At 40.0% G+C, this 22118-nt stretch overlaps 1 protein-coding gene across 4 annotated transcripts in view; it reads left to right on the plus strand.

The window, feature by feature from the left end:
* Nucleotides 1–22118, plus strand: part of BMPER (BMP binding endothelial regulator) — a 144862-nt gene that overhangs the window by 25746 nt on the left and 96998 nt on the right. For all 4 annotated transcript variants that reach the window (XM_090142283.1, XM_031608358.2, XM_090142282.1 and 1 more), the window contains 3 exons: nucleotides 8175–8257; nucleotides 9218–9308; nucleotides 10097–10179. In XM_090142283.1, coding sequence (XP_089998409.1) covers nucleotides 8175–8257; nucleotides 9218–9308; nucleotides 10097–10179 — 257 coding nt within the window. The remainder of the gene's footprint in view (nucleotides 1–8174; nucleotides 8258–9217; nucleotides 9309–10096; nucleotides 10180–22118) is intronic.

Below are 22118 nucleotides of genomic sequence, written 5' to 3' on the forward strand. Positions count from 1 at the left end.
GCCTGGCTGTGAGGCTCTTCAGCCCTCTTTGGTGTTCCATCAGCTCCCTTTGCTGTCCTTGTAGATCCCCAGAACTCTCAGTGCGGAGTTCAGCTGCAGCTGGGATTGACCCTGCAGCGTTTGTTCTCAGTTACTACTTTGTCAGACTGCCAGAACGCCCATAGGGAATGCAGGCAGGAAAAGGGAAGCTGTGATTTTTGCTGGTTGCATTTCTTCTAAACACGAACAAAATGTTACAAAAGAAAAAAAAAAAAAAAAAAAAAAGACACACCAGAATCTGATGGCTTTTTTTTTTTTTTTTTTCCCCTTGGCATAATTCCCATAGCCTAGAAAGGCTTAATCAGGCTTTATGGGCTATTGCCAGCTCCCTCAGATAGCTTCAGGTCTTCATAACTTGTGAAGAAATGAATGAATGAATGAGTGAATGAATGGGTGGCTGCTGTCACTGAATACAGGAGGATAACATCAAAACCAAAGAGTATGTTTCCAGAATGGAAACCACCACTCATGAGTCATTTGTGACACTGCTGCCAGGATATTTTATGCTGCTGTGGGGAAGGCATGAAAGCTGGGTATGTATGCCCAGTATTTCTGATAGCATAAACCATACTGGAATTAAGAAATACTGTATGCCTGCAGTGGTGCATCCAGCTGAGTTCCCATGTTTAGAGCTTTGCTCACTGGGGAGCCTGAATTGCAGAGAATTTCTTCTGCAAATGACTTCATACTGAGCATAAGTCCTTTGCTCCTGCTTTGGAATCTTTATGCTACTTAGACAATTTTTAGCACTTTCTGTGCTTAAACGAAAAGGAGAAAGAAAACAGCAGCAAGTACAGCTTTTGCAATCAGAAAGAAAAATAGAACAACGTTCACGGTGATGGAAACATTTTGTCCCTAACACATTAAGAGATTTGGCTTTACTTAATATTTTAATCCTTCAGACCAGCAATGTATTTTAACACTGATCCCAACTCTCAGCACAGAGGACCCTGGATAGTGAAGTCAGTGGGGCAGGGCTCCTCTCTTACTGTGTGTTTGTGCAAAGTCTGGAACAGAGAAATGTAGACCTGTGATTATGGCTCCCTGCTGCAAGCAGAATGTAAACAACCCAGCATAATAGAGAAAACTTTCAGTGAGATTACTCTTCTGACAGATACTTACTGGAGTTTATAAAACATACCATACACCTCTAGCATACTATTCATTTTGAAAGTATGAAAAAAATTAAGCCCTCTTATTACTTTAGAGTAGGACAAATGGGCCACTTTTCATCTTTCATTTTATTTAATATGCTTAATGAAAACACATGAGATCACTGAGATTATAGAAATAGATTTGGCAGCATTTTCTTATTTAGTTGGTTGGAGACGTGTCACTTGGATATAGAGCTCTCTGCACCTCCAATAATAAGTTGTTTGCTCTGCGAAGAAGTATTACCAGCTCAGGGCTGTATAAAGTTTGCATTTCTAAAATTGTGCGCCATACCCTACTTTTATCCTAAGAATATGAATATTCCATGGATTTACAAAGGGCAAATCAGTGGGTATTTGTCATATGTATCATTTGCCATTCTGAAATTTCTTTCAATTCCTACAAGCAATTTTGCTTTCTCTGTGTTTTTTAACTTCTGAGAGTTACTGTTTTTTCATTCTTTCTTACTTCCTTTTTTCTTTCTTCCTTTTTTCTTTTTGTTTTAATCAATGAAGTTAGAATTTCACAAGCTGTTCTCCATTTATTAGGAGTCTACCAGTGAATGAAATCACAGCTCATGCAAGGGCAAGGCTAGTTCTTTAGAATATTGAATATCCAAAGCTATCACAGTTAATTGTACATTCTTGGAAAGGATATCATATTTTATGATTGAACTAATTTCCTCTACCAAGGCTGGCTTGCAAAGAAGTTAGAGTGAGATTATGAGTTTATTGCTATTGTGACTACTTTACTCATGCCTTGCAGGAGCCTTACAATCAGCACTTGGTTTGCTTGTGAATATTCCCAGAATGAAATAGATAATTTGGTGCCACCAGTTTGGTGGGGAATTTTGTGTGGAGGTATTGATGGGCACTATAACATGCAGCCCATCCTTATATTCTTTAGGGCAAACTCTTAGAGATATGGGTAGATGGAAGGTTATGGGGTGGGAAGATAATTGTATATTGCCTTACTAAAAACCTTTTCACCTTCATTTGAATCATCTAATCCTGGCATCTGTCTGAAATTGAATGTGGAAAGAGATGGTTTGGAGACCTATGAAGTCTGACTCTTTGGCTGACTTTTTTCACTGTTTCTCAGTCTCTCAGCACTAATGTGCTGCAGTTCTGAGCTAGGAGGCCAGTTTCTTGAGACTAGGGTTCAAGTTAATCTCAACATTCATTCAGTTTTTAACTTTGTATTTCAAGTAAAGGCAGGGATTTTGTAGCAGTGACAGGTTGCTGCTAAGGATAGTATCATCCCTTCATGGTGTCAGCTTTTGTTACTTCTGGCTATGCCTAAGAAAAGGTCTCTGTATCATCAGCACCTCCTGTGAGTTAATTCTTTTATGAAAGTCTTACCACATATCCCTTTGGTATCTGCTGTATACTGTGGCCTCAATATAGTGCCTTACGTTTTAGATTTTCTTGTTCACTTGATTACTTTAATTTTCTATTTATGTAAGAATATTTTTTATGCACAGTGTTGCCATGTTATCATAAATACTTTTGCAGTCAAACACCAGATACCCAGACCTTAGCAATCATAGAGAAGTTGTTCAGAATTCTTGTATTAGAAAATAGTATGAGCTGTCTGTGATGATACACAGATGCACTGGTACCACGTGTGTGGGCATCATGTCCAGTGCAGCAAAGTAGAAGAAAATTCAAGACTATTGGAGGCTTTCCAGTGCTGCTTTCCCATGTAACATTGCTCTGGAACAATATGATAAACACTTTAATAGACCTACAACCGGAATAAGAATTTTGAAATTGTAAGATGTACTGATTGTGAATGATATTTCTGGTGTGAGAAAAAGCAGGAATAAATGCTGCCATTGTTCATCACACTCCTCACAGCCATAGGAGGTCACGGTTCTCCAGTTGTCAGCCTTGGCTAGCACATTAGGTATCAGAACAGGAATCAGTGGCAGATCTAACTATACAGTATTTTAGATTTTAAGGTTCTTATGGACCCCACATAATGACTTTTCCCTACCCCCCATATATAGGTGAAACAGGAGACATTTGGAAAGGCAAAATTGAGTTCCAGTGGAGAGCAAAACCAAAGCACTGGGAGGGGGTGGTGTCTTGCTTTCTGCTGTTATTTGTTCAGTGAACATGAGCTGGATTGCATCATATGCTTTGTGAGCACTGTGGTCCCGGCATAGCTCTCTCCCATGGCCATTTTACTCCACTGTGTTGAATGCCCTTTGTATGGCCCCTGCCTCTCATATCTCTTGGTCATGATGATTGCAGTGGCTCAGCTGCAAATAGGTTTGATTGTACACAGTTAGAGGGGAAAGAGTTGGATTTTCACTGTTTAGAGAATGACTTAATAAGCTTGAGAGATTTTGTATATATTTCTCTACTTCTGTGTTGATGAAAGAAGACCAGGATTACCCAATATGAAGTTTTATTTTCTAGTAGCTGTCAGTGGCTTTGCCATTGTTAAGACATGTGAAAATGTATTTTCTAGTAAGTATATATGTGATTCAGACTTCTCATATTTTTGCCAGCAGATTTAATACTACACAATGTACAAGTTATTTTTTGTTTTATTTTTTTTCCCTTTTTTTTTTTTTTTTTTTTTTGCTTGGCTAGAACTGGTATTTAGTGTTAGCATGCCTGGATCCTCCCTGAGGATTAATTTATCAAAAACTAAATAAAACATGTCTACTGGCTGTTTTCTTTTTCCTGATGTTTATTTTCCATGTCAATAGAGAGGTTACTTTTTCAAGTAGAAAGTAGAGGGAAAGCAAGAAAAAGACTAATAGGAGAAGAAAAATGCTGAAGAAATGGGAAATGGGGAGCCAGTCTATTATACTCTATCATTTTGTCTTCCAAGAATACGGAAATGACTTGTCTATAAAATTCTCATTAGCCTAAAATAAGCAAAACTCCCTTCTGGAATCTTATTAGGCAATGTCAAATTGAGTAACAAAAACTTATTTTTAATGAACTTCTGAGGACACGGGTTGAGTTTTAGCACTACTAACCTATCTTCTCCAGTCAGTTTCCCTCTTTTCAGGATACTGCTCTGTACTTGGGTGTTTAGGGAAGAAAGAAGGGTCATTTAAAAATGTTGCAGGATCTGGGATGATAAATGGCTTCCTGATTGTCAGCTTGCCCACATGCCATTAGTGAAATCTGCTGTAATTTGCATCTTTTGTTACTTCAGTCCAAATCTGGGTGAGTGCTTATTTGGTATTAAATTGCTCTCTTTCAAATTAAATCAGCCAAAGATTGGTTCCATAATGTTTGAAAGCAGGGTGCTCAAAGAAGGTGTGTACAACATTGAACCAGAACAGATAAATTAATAAATTAGAAGAGATTAAGTTTTAGAATTAGAATTATTTTATGGTAATTTATTGTACAGGAATGACTCAAGTCTAGAAGATCATTTTGCCTTTATTAAGTCATTGTAAAGTAATTAGCAGTTTTCACTGCATATATCACAATTGAACAACTTCAAAGTGTTTGGTGGTTTGGTTTGGTTCAGATAAGCAACCTTCAGCTTGCATGTTTATCTAGGACTTATCTGAACTATTTGGACTGAAGGTGGTAATAGGAACAAAACCTACAACTAACTTCAAGTTAATATATTACATTAATAAAACACCAGCCATTCCAAAAGAAAGAAGCAGGAAAGACTAAAAAATTAGGTCACACTTCTTGACTGACGTGAAACACATTAGCTCCGTTAAAATGGATACAGACAGTGATATTTAATGTCCTCCTACAGGAATCCTCAAGGTTTTACTGGTGGGTTGTAAGTAATGAGAATTAAATTACTGGCTCACAGTGGACTAACTGGAATCTCTTCTCATGAGCTTTTGGGGTTCCTCTCTTGAAAATCTCTCTATTTCTTCCAATGGTTTTAAGTGTGCGTTCAGTCTGAGGTAAGTGCTTAGCATTCAAGTGATTGTGCTAGGCTCTGGTCTTTCTTGATTTATTATTTTCTCCCACTCTCCCTTTCAGATGGAGAATGGAGACGGTAACTTAATGGAATAATATTTCCAAAGGGAATTTAAATGGTTTTTAGGAACTTGAAGTATGTTAGGACATACACTGGTGTAGAAATAGGCATCAGCACCTCCACTGAGGTCTCTGAACATGAATCATCCAGTGACTGCTGCTTTACCAACCAAATTTGGTGGTAGACTTTTAACCATGGGTAAGCCAGGATGGCTAAATCAAGCTGGCACATTAAGGCAGGAAGGTTTCACCTAGCTGAATTTGAATGAGGCTCATAGGCTTCCATGCTGTCATTAAGTGGCTCCAGGTATATGTATTCAGATGTCAAATGAGAGATTTGTTCACCGAAAGTGAGGATCACAGAAACTGGCTGATATGTAGGCTTTGTTTTCTTTCCATTTTGAAGAAGGGATGGTGGGCATAGCTTTGGTGCTTACATGATTAAGTTTTTCATTCAACTTCCTGGCCTGTGCCAATGTTTGGGAGCAGTCCATACTTCTAGCTCTTCTTAAGAGCTTACCCATTCTGGTTTCTCTTTCAGAATTTTACTTTGGCTACCTTCAAGCTCTCCCTCCCATCGTGACATTTGTTGTGCTGTCAACAAGTGCTGTTAACAAACCCCTTGTGTCACCAGAGCATGTGGCTGACGGATGGTGAGAGCTTGGCTCCCATCTTACTGCTTTATACAGAGACAATTGCTGGTGCTTCTTGGACTGCCTTTGAGATTTTGGCCAGACTAATCCTTAAACTGAAAATTTTGGTTTAATTTGCACATCTGCACATACAGGTTAGCCCATGGTCATTAACTTTCTTACAGAGGAAACACTTTACATTAAAAAACATGAGTGGTGAGCAAATATGCTAGTTATTTTGCAGTCAAAAGTAGGTTCCAAGCTGAGCCATTGCTCTGCGTGGCGCTGAAGAGTCCAGACCTATATGGTAAAACATGCATGGATGTTCAGCAGCACAACTTGTTCCATTTTGAGTGCTTAGAGGGCAGGCATGTATTTAAACTTCTTTGAATTGCACTCAGAATCCCAGTATGGCCCGTTTTCTGCAAGTAGAGGCTGCTAAAATGCTTTGCTTTTGTCAGGGTTTGTGCTGGGCAGTAAGATTATGACAAAATACCGTACGTATCGTGGTCATTTGTTTTTTCTTTGTCCAAATATCAATATAAAAATGATATTTTTCAGAATGGGACTTTATAATGCTTAAGAAATGTACAGGACTTCAAGTTCCTCATTTGACATTGACTTCCAAGTTCTCACACAGAGCTTTATTAATATACTGAGAATGTAAACACTTGATTATTCAAAATCACTTTGTAGGCAGTGGGGAGAAAAAAGTGATTGAGAGCTGTATTTCAGTATTTGTCAAGGATTGAGTTATCACAGCCAGTTCTTAAGACTGGTGATCAACCCATTTAAAAATATACTGGTTTCAACTTAAGCTAGTGAAATTGCCAAATCACCTTCAGAATTCTCTTGTTTTGATCTTTACTTAGCATAGAAGAGCTTCCGAATGCTGCAAATACTGCAGTACAAGCCTTCTTTCATTTAAGATCTTAACTGGAGGTAGTCAATGAGTTTGTAAATAATCTGCACACACCAGGTTTCCTTTCAATTTTGGTTTGGATACAAAATGATTTTCCTGGTATTTTAAGCTCCTCAGCCATTCAGAGCTGTTACCCTGAAGTTTTCTTAAACACTGGGGTAGAAGATCTACTGGTGTAGGCCTGATAACTTGTCTTTGTTTTCAGAAGGGTGCAAAATGTAGCCCAAAGCAGTTCAGGACAGGGCACCCTGCACATCAGATGGTGACTGGTAGAATATTTGCTGAGGTGTGGGTAGGTATATGGCTTTGTGGCATCATTTGACTGATCTTATTTTTGTGCTTGATGATTCTGTGTCTGGACTGTCACAGTCCAGTCAGGACTTCTGTTTGTTTCTCGGGCTCTTTGATCAAGCCTATTTTCAATAAAGTAGACTAAGAAAAAACCCTTGCAGCAGTAAAAGGAAGATGGGCTTTTTTTTTTTTTTCTGTAGGAATTGGGTTAAGTGCTGCTTTTAAAATTTTTGGTCATATTCACTTTGTCTCTCCAAATAATTAATTTTTAATTGGTACAATTTTACACTGATAAACAAAGTTTTTCTTAACAAATACTTTATTTCCACTTAATAAGTCTTCTATTTTATTATTTCTTCTATTTCTCTCTCTCTCTCTCTCTTTTATTTTTTTCTCTTTTGCAAAATAGCAGAGAACAGTGAAAAGAGTGAGAAGGAAACTAAGAGGATCTCGTAATCAAAAATGAGATTTTTTTTTTTTCAAAAGGCTTCAACAAAACTTCATTTTGCATTAAAAAAAATGTGCACAGAAGCTGTCTGTGGGTGAACCAACATCTTTGCTGTTAATGAAGTTGCAGTGTAACACAGAAAGTCATACCAAGCTAAACCCTGTGGGGCTCTAGAATGTTCCTACTCACCACCCACATTTAGTTTACATGGATGTTGGTCTCATGTCACAAAAGTGGAAAGGCAAAAAGAAGGGGGAGTGCTGCCGATGTCATTGCATCCATTCTGAGCTGCACTGTCTGAAGAGCTCTCCTGGGGGATTTGGTAATGGCTGGGGACAGACTGGATGATTGATATTTTTGGCTCTTCTCTCATTCTCTCTCCTCTGGTGCAGGGGGAGAGTACAGGCTGCTCGTGAACAGGCCACTGAATTACCAGCAACACACATTTTTAGGCAAATTGCTGCTGATTTTGGTTTATTTGGAATGGTTACAGTTTGTCAGCAGCCTGGCTAGTTGAGCACTAGGAGCAAACATCCAGGAGACTGCTGTCAGACCTGACATGGCACAATCCTGCTCGTCAGCTCTGCCTCTTCTAGTAACCCCAAGCAGAGAACGGGGCACATTAAGGATGCTGCTTTATGATCCTCAGCAGCAGTCTTCCAGGAATTGCTGCATTCAGCTGGACTTACGTGTGCTTCTGTCTCTCCCTCCAGACTGCAATTTTGGAGGAAAGACATACAACAGCTCTATGAGATGGCACCTCCCTAGCAATCCCTGTATTACATACCAGTGCCAGGTAAGCATGTCATAAGTACCCCAGTAACTGAGTCATGAGCTTTTCTATAAAACTCAGAGCCTTTTTTATCCAGTTCCAATAACCCAAAATATTTTATTCTCAAAGCGCGATAAGCACTTTGCATTTAAAGCAGCTGAAATCCATTCAGAAGTGACCCACTATCCAGACATCCAGAATTGTAGGTTGTACATGAGCTGAGTACTCTGAGACCCAAACGATGCTGAAAAAGTGGTACTTGGCTGTGCCATTTCCTTCTGTTTTGACCTTGCAATAACTCCTCTTTTCTCAGCGCATTAGGTATTTTCTGAAATACAAATTATTGTTTTAGTAATTCAATGCTTCTGTGTGTATTTTGTCTGCATACCTGGAAATGCCCTTCAAGAGAAACCCACAGTCAAATTTTTTTTCTTCAGTTTTTGCCCCGTTAACAAAAGCATAGCAACGTTCTTATACACAGATCCTCACCCCCAGGTTTGTTAAAAAGGACTTTGACTCCTTGAACAAGTAGTACAGGAAATGTTAATTTACTAATACTTATCAGGAGAAGCATCAAAGACAAGCATCTCACCTCTACAACAAGATGCTTTTATCTGCTAAGTCTTTTTCCTCTGAGGGGAGAGGGGGAGAATACCTTGTGTCTGGTTCCACCAAAGCTGCATGGCAGATTGCTAAGGCTAAGGATGCCTGATAAAGGAGGATTCCTTCTCCTGAAAAGGTGCTTCCTTTCTTACCTGATGCATTTTAAGGCAAATCCTGCATCTGGAGACAGGGAGACTCGAATCTTTTGGCTGTGGATTAACTTGCATCCTGATACCAGGCAGCAGGCACAGAAAGCAAAGGGCCTTTGACACCCAGCTCTCCACAGCGTTTGCCCTGCTGCACTGTTTATAACTGTGAATTTTAGCTTCTTAAAGCAACCACAACAGTAACAATGAACATATGTGATCTGCTCTTTTGCAGGAGGGAGTGATAATAGAGTCGGAGGTACAGTGTGTTGTTCATTGCAAAAACCCATCCAGAGTTGTGGGGATGTGTTGCCCCGTGTGTCCAGGTGAGATATTCCATGGGGAGATGCTGCTCCATGCATGCAACTGTTTTTGTAATGGTAATAAGTATTACCTGGGAGGTTGATTGAACTCTGCTTTTAAACTTTACTAGTTACCAAAATACGGGCCACTGGCTCATGTAATAAGCTCCATGACACAAGAGAATGCTTAATATTTTTAGTAGAGAACATGTAGCCTCTGGCAATGGCTGCATGTCTTTACAATATTTTTCAGAGAGTCAGTCAGCTGTTTTTTTCCTGGCTGATGATCGGAATTTTGATTGGAGAGGAAATTTAAGAGTAATCCTAAAAGAAAGTTTGATTTTTTGAGAGATGATGTGAATGTATTGCCTTTGTGAAGCAGTAGCAAATTAACCTGGTTTTATTGCTAATTTGATTCGAATAGAAATCTTATAGGCAAGTGCTGCTTCCATTGTGGTATAATGAGTTTATTACACTAATTTTTTAAATATCTGCCAATATCTAGCATGAACTCAGGGGCTAAGAACAAGCAATGAGAACAAGTAAACAGTTTATGAAAATGTTTCAAAGCTGCTTTTAAATGGAAGACTTCACTTAGCCTCAACTTCATTGGTACAGATTTGTCTGCTGTAGAAAAATGCTTCCCCAAAACTACATTTTGGGATTCTCAAGGCCTTTGTAAAGGCTTCTGGAGTGATTTGTCCCAGAGAACATGTGTGATTTACTTTTCATATTGTCCTGTGAAAGGGTGTGTTGCAGTAAAAAGGCAGTGCGCTATCCTGAGCTAAACTTATTCAAATACTGTTTTCCAGGTTGTATATTTGAAGGGAGACATTACAATGAAGGAGAAGAATTTAGGCCTGAAGGAAATAAATGCACCAAGTGCTCTTGTGTTGTAAGTATTTGCCTTTTGGCACTGTGTCTCCCTGTATGAACTTTGAAAGGCATGTTATTATTGTCATAACAAAACAAAACAATATAAGGAATTCAACACCACTCTTCTCTTGGAGTTAAGATATCTGTTGAAGATTTTTTTCCTGTGCTAATACATTTTATCACTGATATTCACAGTTTATCATCTTTTTTGTGACCACACACTGTGTCCAGATAGAGAATGTTATTTCGGAGTGGGTTGAGGCAGCAAATTAGTGATGTTTTTTTTTTGCAGTGGGATCATGCAGGAGAGAGAAGGCTTTTTGGGTTTCATCTATTGATCAGTTTAAGGAAACATCTAGTAAATGCTGATCCTTTGCAAGGACTCCTTTCTGCAACAAGAGCTTTTGCTCTGGATTACTGAGTGAAAAGATGAGGGTAGCCTCCCTAGGCTGTCCCAGGTGGATTTTGACTTGACGCTTAATGAAAAGGTCATATCCTGGATTTTATCCTTGACTAGCAACAATATCGAGAGGAAGTAATAATTGCATCCTCTGGGTAATGAGCACAGGCTTCTCTTTCACTTCCATTAAGTTAAAAGATAATGCTGTATAGCTGGGGTAGATAACTTTGACTTCACTGGTGTGATCTGTGAGACCAGTAAAATGCAAAGCTCAAATCACTGCTTTTGTTGCAAATGATGGGCTGGCTATCAGCAGAAAATGCAAGATTGGGGAACTTTACTTTTCAGTGGAATGTCACAAAGTTTTCTCAGTACCAGACATGGCTCTCCTGCATCATTAAAATAATAAAAAAAAACGGGGGGGGGGGGGGGGAGAGGGGGAGAATGATAGAATTAAAAAATAAATACGTATTTATACACACATTTAATGAAGAGACTGCAGAGAACTCTGTGGAATTAACATACACTAAATCATCACTGCTCCTGAGAAGATTTGGGCAGCTCAGGGTTGGTATTTTTTTGTTAGGTTTCCCCCCCCCCCCCAAGTTTTATCGTGTAATGATGAAAATATGTTGTCACCCTTGTCAATGGTGATCTACACCCCTGGCTGTGCTGCCTGCCTGCTGTCCTGAGCAGAAGGGCACAGCTCCCTGCATTCTCATCGGGTCCCCTTGCTGTTCAGCTGCAGAGGTGAGGCAGCAGCTTTACACTGCAGCTTTCCTTGGTGATGCTCCTGAGGGGAAGGCAGATCTGAGTGGTTGAGAAGTGTGTGGAGACAGGCTTTCGTCTTTTGGGGGCTGTGCATTGCTTTTTCCTAAATACTAGACGGATACTGCATACTACCCAGTTGTGCCAGTATCTCCTCGATCAACTTTCCTTTATTCCCTAAATAGCAAAAGCAGCTGCGCCTGGAAGAGCACAGTGGGGGAGTGGGATATCTTGGAGTAGAAAAGATAAAGAAATATAGGCATACAGGGTCAGACCTCAGGGCCTTTCCTTGACAGTAACCAGTCCCAGGTACATTAGAGAAGGAAACAAATCAGCTTCTGATAGTAAGAGGTTTAAAGCCTGAAGCAAGAGACGTAATGATCCCTTCTGAGAAAGGCAGTGTGATGATTCGGGATGGTAATTATATCTGTATAAGATGTCCAGCTCTAAGGCCAAATCTTATAGACACCAAAAGAAGAGTGTCTGTGTGTATGCCACTCCTGAATTCTCTCTCTCTGTAGTTCCTTTTTTTAGTGCCTCTTGCCCCCTTCCTGCAGAATTTGGGCCCACGTTAATCCTTACATAATTTAAATTGGAAGCAAGTTAACAGAAGCATCCTCAGGCTGCAGTAGCTGTTTACTGCCTGCTTTGCATCCATGTTCTTTTGGGAGTGAGTTTCCAGTGAATCTCTTATCTAAGCAGTTGCTGGATATGCAGATACCAATCTACTCCTGTGATACGATGGGAACAGGCTTGAGTGTGATGTGCTTTAACTTGTGCAGTATTTAAAAGATTAAAGGCAGTTCATTGCCCCAAATTAGATTTCTTCTGCGATGATTTGCAGTTGTAACTATTTAGTGAATATATTGTGGAAGTGTAATGGAGGAAGTGACATGAATTGCTGTCAAGGTATTTCTGGGATGGTGATGGTGCAAAACACTCACTCAAGCATGAATTCTGGGTTTTGCTTAGGAATGAACTTTTCTAATAGCGGACTATTCTGGGCTACAAAGGGCATCATTGTCCTTGGGGACTGGAGGCAGCATTAAACAGGAAGAAAGCAAGGAGGGATGGCTGTGGTTTGTATTTCTAGAGAAACATAGGGCTGTTCTACACTTAATAAATCCATTACAATGAGTGATTACTTATAAAAGGAAATTTTACAGTTGCAAAATGATGTGCTCAACACTCTACACATGCCAGAAATTCAGGATTGCAGAGCCCAGTCTTCATAAAGCTCTTTGGTCGTTCAAGTCTGTGGTATTTTCAGCTCAAAGCAGTGCCTACTAGACACTATTGAGCTCCCGAGGAATGTGAAGTGGTCGTTAAGATGTTTTTTTTTGTTGTTTTTAATGTGCATTTTCTGTGCAAATCAAGACAAAGCAGGGCATTAGGGGCTTGGGGAGCCCTGTCTCCTTGCAAGCCCCTGGCCATAAAGGATGCAACACGCACTTCCTTCAATCCTTGCCTGCTATGCTATCAACTTGTTAGTGCAGTTTCTGTTTATCACCACTTGTGGTCCTTGTTATTGTCTGCTGAGAGCCAGACCAAATTCACCAGGCTCATTTCATGTAGATCATTGAAACAACCCATTAGCTAATAACTTTTGGGTTGCTACCAAGCCAGGCTGCCCTCACAGGGGTGACGCAGGGATGAAAGGCTCCGTATACCATTACCACTTTCCTGAGCGATCTACTCCTTAGGGTGACTAAGATTTCTTGCTGAAAATGAAAATGTATCACCTCTCACTCAATGCATATTGCCTGTCAGGAGTGAATGGGCCGGCTTTTAATGACTCAGTTTCTCTGGGGAGATGCATTTGTGTAAGAAAGGTGGACAGGATAATAGGGATCTCCTCTCATGTCGGCTGAAACCCAGCTGTCTCTCAGTAATTCATCTGTCTAGCCTGGTCCTGCTTTTCTTGATAGGCCAGTAGAGTGGTCTAGAGAGAGCTTGAATATTTTCCCTACTGTAAGCACCTACTTAAGGGAAGGACTGGCTGCTTTAATCAAGTGTTATTTCTCAGATACTACTTTTATGAGTCTGAGAGTGTGTTTCTGCTTGCACGGTGAGAGCACTTGGCTTACATGTTTCCTTTCTTACAGCCTACACTGAAATAGTCAGACTACGATCATCTTAAATGTTTTCATTTTCTCTTTTGATGTAGCACTTTGAAAAACTAAAAAACAATAGCAAGAGGACAGGAGAGAGGGCGAGAGAGGGAGGGAGGAGAAGAGGCTCGGCAGGAAAATGACCTTGGGAGTGGTAACCATGGAGAAGCATATTTCTTAATGGTAGTATCCAAACTCATAAGTAGCAGCTCTGACCACAGGCACGGTCTCACACTGCCGTTACCCAGACCATGGGCGCTGTGCGTTCGAGCATGTGAGGCATGCAGCCATACGAGGGGCTGCCATGCTGAGAGCATGCTGTGCTATGGAGACGTCTCTGCTGAGGGCTGGTCTTCCCCTGAAGCCCCAGCTGCGAGCGTGGCTTGTTGCATTTGGGGAACAATCGCAGGCTAGGTTATGGCATTGCTGGGATGGCTGAGGGATGCATGTATAACCAGCTGGATTGAAAACGGGATGGGTTGTGCCATCCATCTGTCCAGCAGGGATGCATATTGTGGGGCTGTCCTCAGGGCTGCTCTCCTGAAATGTTGCAAAGCAAGTGAAACTTAAAGGGATGAAAGCAGAGCACGGGGGTTTGGAGAACTGAATTTAAAAGCAGCCTCAGTTCTATGGTTGTGCATACATCAAGGGCTTTCTTGCTCCTGCGCAGAGGGACTCAATGTGCACAGCACTGCTGGTCTGCAGGTGTACTTGTGGGTCTGTGCAGGAAATGTCTTGTTGTTTATGTTCCCGAGTGTTAGAGTGCAAAAACTGCATAATGAAAGTTTTGCACAAAGAAAAGGAAATCACACCAAGAAATCTGTTCCTAAATCAATGAGTAACAGACGTTGCAATGGCGATAAATAAGGAGAAACTACATATGCTAGTATTTTGAAGATTGAGGGTGGAATTCTTGTCTAGCTCCAGACATTTAGAAAAAATGTGTCTAGTCTGAACTACTTATCTGGGCTCCTCTTCAGTTGATAGGGAGAGAGGTAGGATGGATTACCCTTGCAGATGCCTATCTTTCTCTAGTAACTATAGGGGGAGCCTTTGTGGCTCCCACAGCCCCTGAGATGGCTGAAGATAGCTGGGATGGATTCCACCCCTGCAGTCAGATCGGTGATGGAGCATCCTGATACTGCATTAAAAGATTTACTTTAACAAATATTGGGAGCTGCTGAAGTATGTTCCCACAACAACTCTGGTCTACAGGGAATCTTGTAATTAAACATAGGAAGTGCATAGTTGTGTGTATGGCAGTGAGGGCGGGCAGTACAAGTCCAAATTAAAACATCCATTCTCACTGCAGTGCCAAATGCCCATCTTTCTGAATTTCCATGTGCTTGACATGGAGCTTTGATTCAGCTCCAAATTACAGCAGATGCTTTCTGCCCCTCTTTGAAGTCAATCAGATAGTGACTGAGTTTTAGTCAGGATGAAAAAGCGGAGTAGGTCTTTTTGTAAGAATAGTGTTTATTTGCTCAAAGTTAGTGATGTAAGAAATAGTATTTGTATTACGTGGATGAAAGTGGAGAGCAGTAAGCATTCAGAAAAGGGATATGGAGTGATGTTCTGTGTTTCTCTGAAAGCCCCCCCCACTTCCAGATTTTTTGCAAGTCCTGAAGGATTGGTTTTCTAGCCTAATAAAAATATAACCTTCCAGCTAGGTGTAAAAGTATGGCTGTGCAGGTAGAAGGTATGGAAGGTAGAAGGATATGGACCTGGCTATGCGCTGAACTTCAACAAGAAAAATAGTGTGACACGGACAGATAGCACTGTCCAGTTATTTGTTCTTTATCTGATTTTCTTCAAACTTAGAAAACTGTATCTGCATCCTTGGAGGATTATACACTACGTGTACCATGTCTGAAATATTAAATCCCATTAACTTTGGAAGCAACAAGGTGAAAAACCAAGGAGATTGTCCAAACTTCAGGCAATTTCTTTAAATATTGGTTGGAAAACACTGAGCATTTTCTTCTTCTTTTTTTTTTTTTTTTTTTTCCCAGTGAAGGAGCTGTATAACCATTTAAAATCTTTCCTTGATTTATCTCAAAACTGAAAATTTTCTGAGAAACTGTGTTTGATAAAAACTTAAAAATAGTTTAAATAACAGCCATGATATAAATTTAAAAATAAAATTAATAAGTTTTTCTGAAAGAGAAGTACACTCTAAACTAGCTTACAATGCAGTGTGATTATTCAGTATAAATTGCTTTCATAGGCACTTTGAATCTCCATGGTCAGATTTCCTCCCTCAGTGGATATCTAAATGTCATCCTCCATCTCTTCCACCTGGAGATCTTTCTAACTCACCTGATCCGTGTATGCTCCCAGCTAAGTCTGTTCCTGTACTGTTCCCTTGTCAAGCTTTTAATTTTGGTGTGGATTGAATCACTCTTTCTGTGCTGCAAGAGCCCACACCCAATTAAGTCTTATTTCCAGGAGGGCAGAGGTAGTGAGCAGCTCCCTAAATATCCAGGTGACTCTCTAAGGACACTGGGTCTAGGAAATACCAAATCTTTCACATATCCCTTCCTCCCTCAAAGGCATTGTTTACCCCTCCTGCCCATCAGGGATCAGTTCAAGAGCACCTTCCACACTTCAGCAAGCTCCATGCTGCTTTGACTTGGCTTCCAGCTGTTCTCCTTTTCCTCCATCATTTCACATAGGTCACATTACCTAGTTCATATTATTTCTGAGATTGCATCTATGATCTTTGATCAATGCCCGCTGTGTTTTAAGTCTGAAGGGCGCAGTTCCCATCCCTAAGAGAAAAGAGCGTGGAAGAATTTAAAGAAAGATAAATGGGTGATTTGGCAGATTTCTAGGGGGATATTTTCCAACTGAAGAGTGGAAAGACTGAGGAATTGTGAGAAAAAACTCTGGTTTCCTCAGGCATGACTTGTTTAAATTTAGACAGAAACTGTCTTTGGAGTTTGATGACCCAACGTGGTATTGCAATAATTAATGAATTAAGGGATACCAGAAGATATGAAAGACTTTAAACTTCCTAAATACCTGGGGAGCCTAAAGTAAATGCCAGTTAACATCCTGTCCTGACTGTGCCCTGCATGAATGACTGCCGTTGCAGTACAGAGAAAAGAGTACAGGACTTATCATTTAAATGACATGAATGCATACAGCAGGGTGCACGTTGCATTACTGAGGCATATAAAGAAAGAAAAATAAGTTGACCACTTTTAAATGGTGATAAAAGAAGCTTACACATTGAGGGTAGGTTGCTATAGTTCTCGAGAGCAAAGGAGCAGAGAGCTTACCCTGTCAGGTGTCTGTTCCCTGTCTTGTTAAACTTTTCCTAATTAACAGGCTGAGATCGATTGTTCCTATTGGCAAAGAAGAATTAAGTACACAGAGCTTTAACAATAACAGAGAGCTGTTAACAAGCAGTCTCTGATGAGGCGACTATTTTTTATTGGCATAGGGCTGCAATGAAGTCTGCAAACATCTCTGCTATAACTCACTCTTTGCAAAGGCAAGAAACTGTCATTTAGGGAAAGCACAGCAGTAAGACAGCAGAAAACAAAGAACCTGGTTAGAAAAAGCAAACAAACAAAAAAAAACCTTCTGGCCAGCAGGGGATGAAAAGGTTGCACGTGGTTTCGGAAGGTTGCACAAAGATTTTATGCAAGCCTGCCACAGCACTTCTTGTAAGCAGCTTCAAATGGGGGTATGCGTGTAGCATCTCGTGGGAACACTTGTGTGCAAAATTGATTTGGGTCTAAGAGATTCCCACAAGTTGTGGTAGGAAGCAGTAAAAGCAATAGCTCGTCAATTAACAGGGCCTTTGTTTGCCAAACATTTTATGAAGAGTCCGAGTCTCTTCTGCCTGGCATTACAATGAGGGAAAGGTTGAGAGGAGTGCTTGGCTTTTGTGTTTGTTACCCTTCCAGTTTAAATCAACTTGGATGCCACAAGTTTGGGAGCTGTTATCAGATAACAATAGCTAATGATTTTAAACTTGCACACATCCCTCTGCATCGCAAGACAGGAGGTTTTAGTAGGTACAACAGTGCTAAATGAATTTACACAAGAGAGTTTAATTAACTGAATAACACATACCCCTCTCCTCTTTTTTTTTTCTGATTAATAAGGGGGAAAAAAATAAAGCAGGATTGGAAACAATACACTGTTACATATAGGGCATCATATATCCTTCCCAGAATGTCCCTTCCCAGATATCCCCAAATATGTTATCTGTATCACTTTGAGTACGTTTGTTTATTTGTGCTGTAGCCACTGACATTTTTAATGTCTGTTGTAGAAGACATAAAATGTAGTTTGATTTGCTGGTGATTGTGATTGCTGGATTCTGCCTCAATTATCAGTCAGCCTAAATTCTCCTGGCTCTTTCCACTGTATTCTACTGCTGACTTCTTGCTTTCTTCCCTGGAAGTTTTAAATGTTGTTAAGAGAGCAAGTTTCCAACCCTGCCTGTTACAGCTATTCTCCAGCTGGGATGTGCTGTGATTTAAGAAAGCAGTCCTATAGAAAGACTAGTCAAAACCTTTGGATTCTATTAACTTTTAAAATGCTAACGAACATATTATTTTCTTTCCTATTTAATGACAAGAGATAAATGCATGGGATTGTGGAGGAGAGAAAAATGATACCCAGAAAATTTGATTTTCAGGACTGTGTGGGTCTGAAACTTTTTATATGACTCATCTCCTTAGGCTGAGAAGCGGTATAGTCAGAATAATTAAGTGACTATCAATATAGGCGTAGGAAACAGAAATGAAAAAAAAATGCTTTGAGACACGACAGTGATTTACTTATTCTGCCTTTAACCTGTCAGAAGTTAATTTTGATCAGGAGCCAAACTAACATAATATCTTTGGCAATCAATCTGAAGGAAAGATGCAGAAATGCTTGTGAGCAACTTGAGGTGGGAATCGCAGCAGGGCTTAAGCTCTCATCTTCCACTGTGGGTGCTTAAATATGAAAGATGGGGCCTTAAAAGAGTTTTCTAACCCCAGAACCTTAAAAATGTTCTCTAACCCTGGTGATAGAAGTTGCCTGAATGTCGAAGTCTCTTCCAGGAAGCCCCACTCCCACACTGCCTACACTTCCATCCCAAACATGACTAGAACATCGGAAACTTGACAGGCCCAAGTTTCAATGAAAAAACAAGTTTATAGTTCTATGCCAGAAGCTTTGTAATGAAGCATTGACATTTTCCACAGAAAGTAGAGGGTTTGTTTTTTTTTGTTGTTGTTGCTTTTTTTTTTAATAGGAGCTTAGTTAGTGGCATTATGTGATATTGTGTGCTAAAATAATTGAAATGGAAATTTCTTTATTAACTGTACTTGTGTGTCAGAGCCAATGCAATATAAAGCGCAAAGTCTGGGTTTTCAGAAGATTCAGATCTGATGTTTGTCTGAACCCAAAAGCATTTGAGTAGCTTGCATGCTTTGTGTGCTTTCTTTTCCCTTTTTTTCTTTCTCCAGAACACAGCACCAGAAGTTCTTTTGAGTGTAGGACAGAAGCTAATGTGCCCTTGCCAACAATATCTTTCTTCCGAGAAAAAAAAACTTCAGAACTGGTCTCAGCTCTGAAAGCATAGCAGTGAGGGTAGTGTTTCTTTTGCTGTCCTCAGCCCTGCACCCAAATATTCAGCATGCTGGGAAAAAAATTATATATTGTAAATAAAGCAAGGATCCTGTGTTTTTCATTGCTCAGTTTAGTGCTCCTCCTCCTAGTTGCAGCATAACTTTTCTTCTCTTGGATGAATCTGAGTAGCAATTCTTAGCAATCACAGTTGCTGATGCACTCTTTGCTCTCTGAGCAGCCAACTGAGAATTGCCCTGCTCTCTCTGGTTTTTGAAGTAGTTTTTAAGATTCCCCTGGGTTCCTGCAATTACTGTTCTTCCCTCATCTAGGTTTTTATCACTGCACTTAAATAAGCATGGATATGTACATGTCTAGAACCACGCAGGGAGGGAAAATTCTGCACTTACCTTTTCTTCTATTTGCTGCACTTTGTAGTGGATGTGTAAAATCTCTTATCAGCAGTAATTGCAGAGCATCTGCCACTGTGTCTTTTTGACAGTGAGCCTGATTCTAACACAGCAAGCACTCTGTAAAGTAGCTAAATGGGAATAGGAACCATAAAAGTTGATACCTGGTGGAAACCAAGCCAGGCAGGCATTTTCTTTCCCCTTGGTGTTGTTACATTCCTTGTGGTCAGCAGTAATAGCTTTGCTTCCTGAAGTATGGGTGAAGTATGGGCTGTGGGGTTTTATGCTGTGTTCAAATGGGCATCGCTTGAAGCTCAAGTGTTTTTGCTGTTTGAAGCACACGTTCTCACTTCCTAAGTATTCGGTGCAGAAGGGATAATAGCAAGCAATTATATAAAGTGAAGAGTAAGTTACAGGAAGGGTGAAGGACGCAGAACAAACATGCTTGTACATCCAGTACGACAGAATTATTACGGACTTATCATGTTTGTTATTATCCACGTGATACTTTTTTTTTGCAATATTTCTCTGAATCTGACGTGGGGCTAATAAAGATAATACTAATACCAATAGTGACCAAAATGGCATTCTGCATTTTCTCATAATCAGTGCCTGTATTTCTATTTCGAAGTATCTTATCATTGCTTTTAGGCTCTGGGAAACCCCTTATCTCAGTCTTTCTTCAGCCTTACGGAAAGAGAAGATGGCATAATTACCGCAGTACACTTGGACTGTGCTTGTTTGTTCTCTGCTACTGCTCCTATGACTTTAGGGAGCAGCCCTGTATATGCTGATTATTATTTTTTATTTCTGCATGATACTTCACGTGGGGCAAAAGGTTTCAAACCAGGAGGATGTCCTCTTCTGTGACAAGGTTTAGCAGAAGGGAGGCAAGTCACACTTAGGAAGGAATTTTTTCCTTCATGATGCAGGGATTGTAGAATACGGTGCTTGAGGGGGAGCAAATATGGCTCAAATTCAGTGGGACCTTGGGGTTACTACAGCTAGGCAAGTTGCCAGCTTGCCCACAAAAACCCAGGGATATCCAGATGGTACAGAGATAAAAATCTGCAGTTCCCAGCTACCCACTATTTCCTCATCTCTTCTGCAGTTTTGAGCTCTGTCTTTTTCTAAATGCTTGTGTTTATTAAAGTGGGAAAGTAAACACGTGTCCTGAAAGTGGGCAGATGAAAGCAAAGGCAACAAGAGAATTCATAATTTCTTGCTCTTACCAGCAACGTAAACCAGTAAGACTGGAAGTAGCAGCTTTAAGTCAGTATCACAAAAATAACTCTAAATGCTTATTTGAAATTCGTAGTAACTTTTATCAGATGGAACAATTTTCTCACCCACAGAAGGAAAACTTAAAATAAAATGTAACATACCACACGTACTCAGTCAGAATAGCCTGAAATATTCATATCTAGAATGCCAAAAAAACGTATCTGTGGTTCAACTACAGAATAAATACAAATGTGACTTTTATTAATGAAATGTGATTTAAGAACACATTCTCTGGGTAGTGCATAACTTTGAATGTATTAAACTCTGCTTCCCCAAACGCTGAACATAAATTTAGATAAAATTTAGTCTTCCATAAAAGCCTGTAAAATTAGGGGTATAATAAATCAGAATGTTGAAAACGTGTAGGAGTGTGACAGTGTGTCTTCAACAGCCAGAACTCCAGGATGAGGATGTGTCAGCCCTGTGAAATATTATCAAACAGTGTTTCCTTCTGGTCTGTTGACAGAAATGAAGATGTTTGAAGATTCGAGGCTTACAGTTTCAATGAAGGAAAGAAAGCATTGAAAAGAACAGGATGTAAATTTTCTATCAGAGTAGCTTGTGATTATACTTTTAGTTTTGGCTTTCAGATTGAGAATATAAACAGCCTTAAATAAGGCCTTGCTAGATACCACCAGCTCGTACTCGACTTAGAAAGTCTTCCCATCATTGGCTTTGAATCCCTGGCCCAGGGGAAGAAGTTTCTTCTATCTCTTTTAAACCTGATTTCACTTAGACTCGATGTCTCCTTCTTCACCTGAATTAAACGAGGCCAAAGTTAAAAGGTTACACAAATTAAAATGAGTGTGGTTTTCTGAGATAAAATTGAGATAACGTTGCTCATAAAAATGGAATCCGGGTGCGGGTTGGATGGTATAAAAATGGGAAATTAATTGTGACCGCTGCAAAATTGTATCACCTACTGCTAGAACCTTGTCAAAACAGCAGCCTGCTGCCTTTGAAGAGTGCTCTTCACTATCTCCGAATTTTGAAAAACAAAGCTTTTTTCCCTGTAATCCCACAGGATATATGATTTCCTGGCTTAATTAAGTTCATTTCAGTGGTGTTAATTCAAGGGTTGACTGAGCCCTGCGTTTGTAACTTATTGTTTTGATACTCAGGAGAAAATACTGGCAAACTTTACAGAAACATCTTGTGTAACGGCTTGGAGGTCAAACAGAAAATCTAGTCTGGATGGATTGTTTTGCTGCATTGCAAAAAAAAAAAAAGTAATATAATTTTGAGCAGGAGAAGTGGGAGAAAGTGTGTGTGTGTTGTTTTTTTTTTTTTTTTTTTGAGCTGAAACATCCCCAGCGAAACAGGAAAAACGTGTGTGTGTGTGTGGGTGCCTCTGTAGGTGGTTATGTATATGCATGAGCGTCTGTGATTCTGTGCAGGGTGCTGTTGGGTG

The sequence above is a fragment of the Phasianus colchicus genome, chromosome 6 (genome assembly GCF_987193195.1).
Source record: "Phasianus colchicus chromosome 6, bPhaCol1.hap1.1, whole genome shotgun sequence".
Classification (NCBI taxonomy): domain Eukaryota; kingdom Metazoa; phylum Chordata; class Aves; order Galliformes; family Phasianidae; genus Phasianus; species Phasianus colchicus.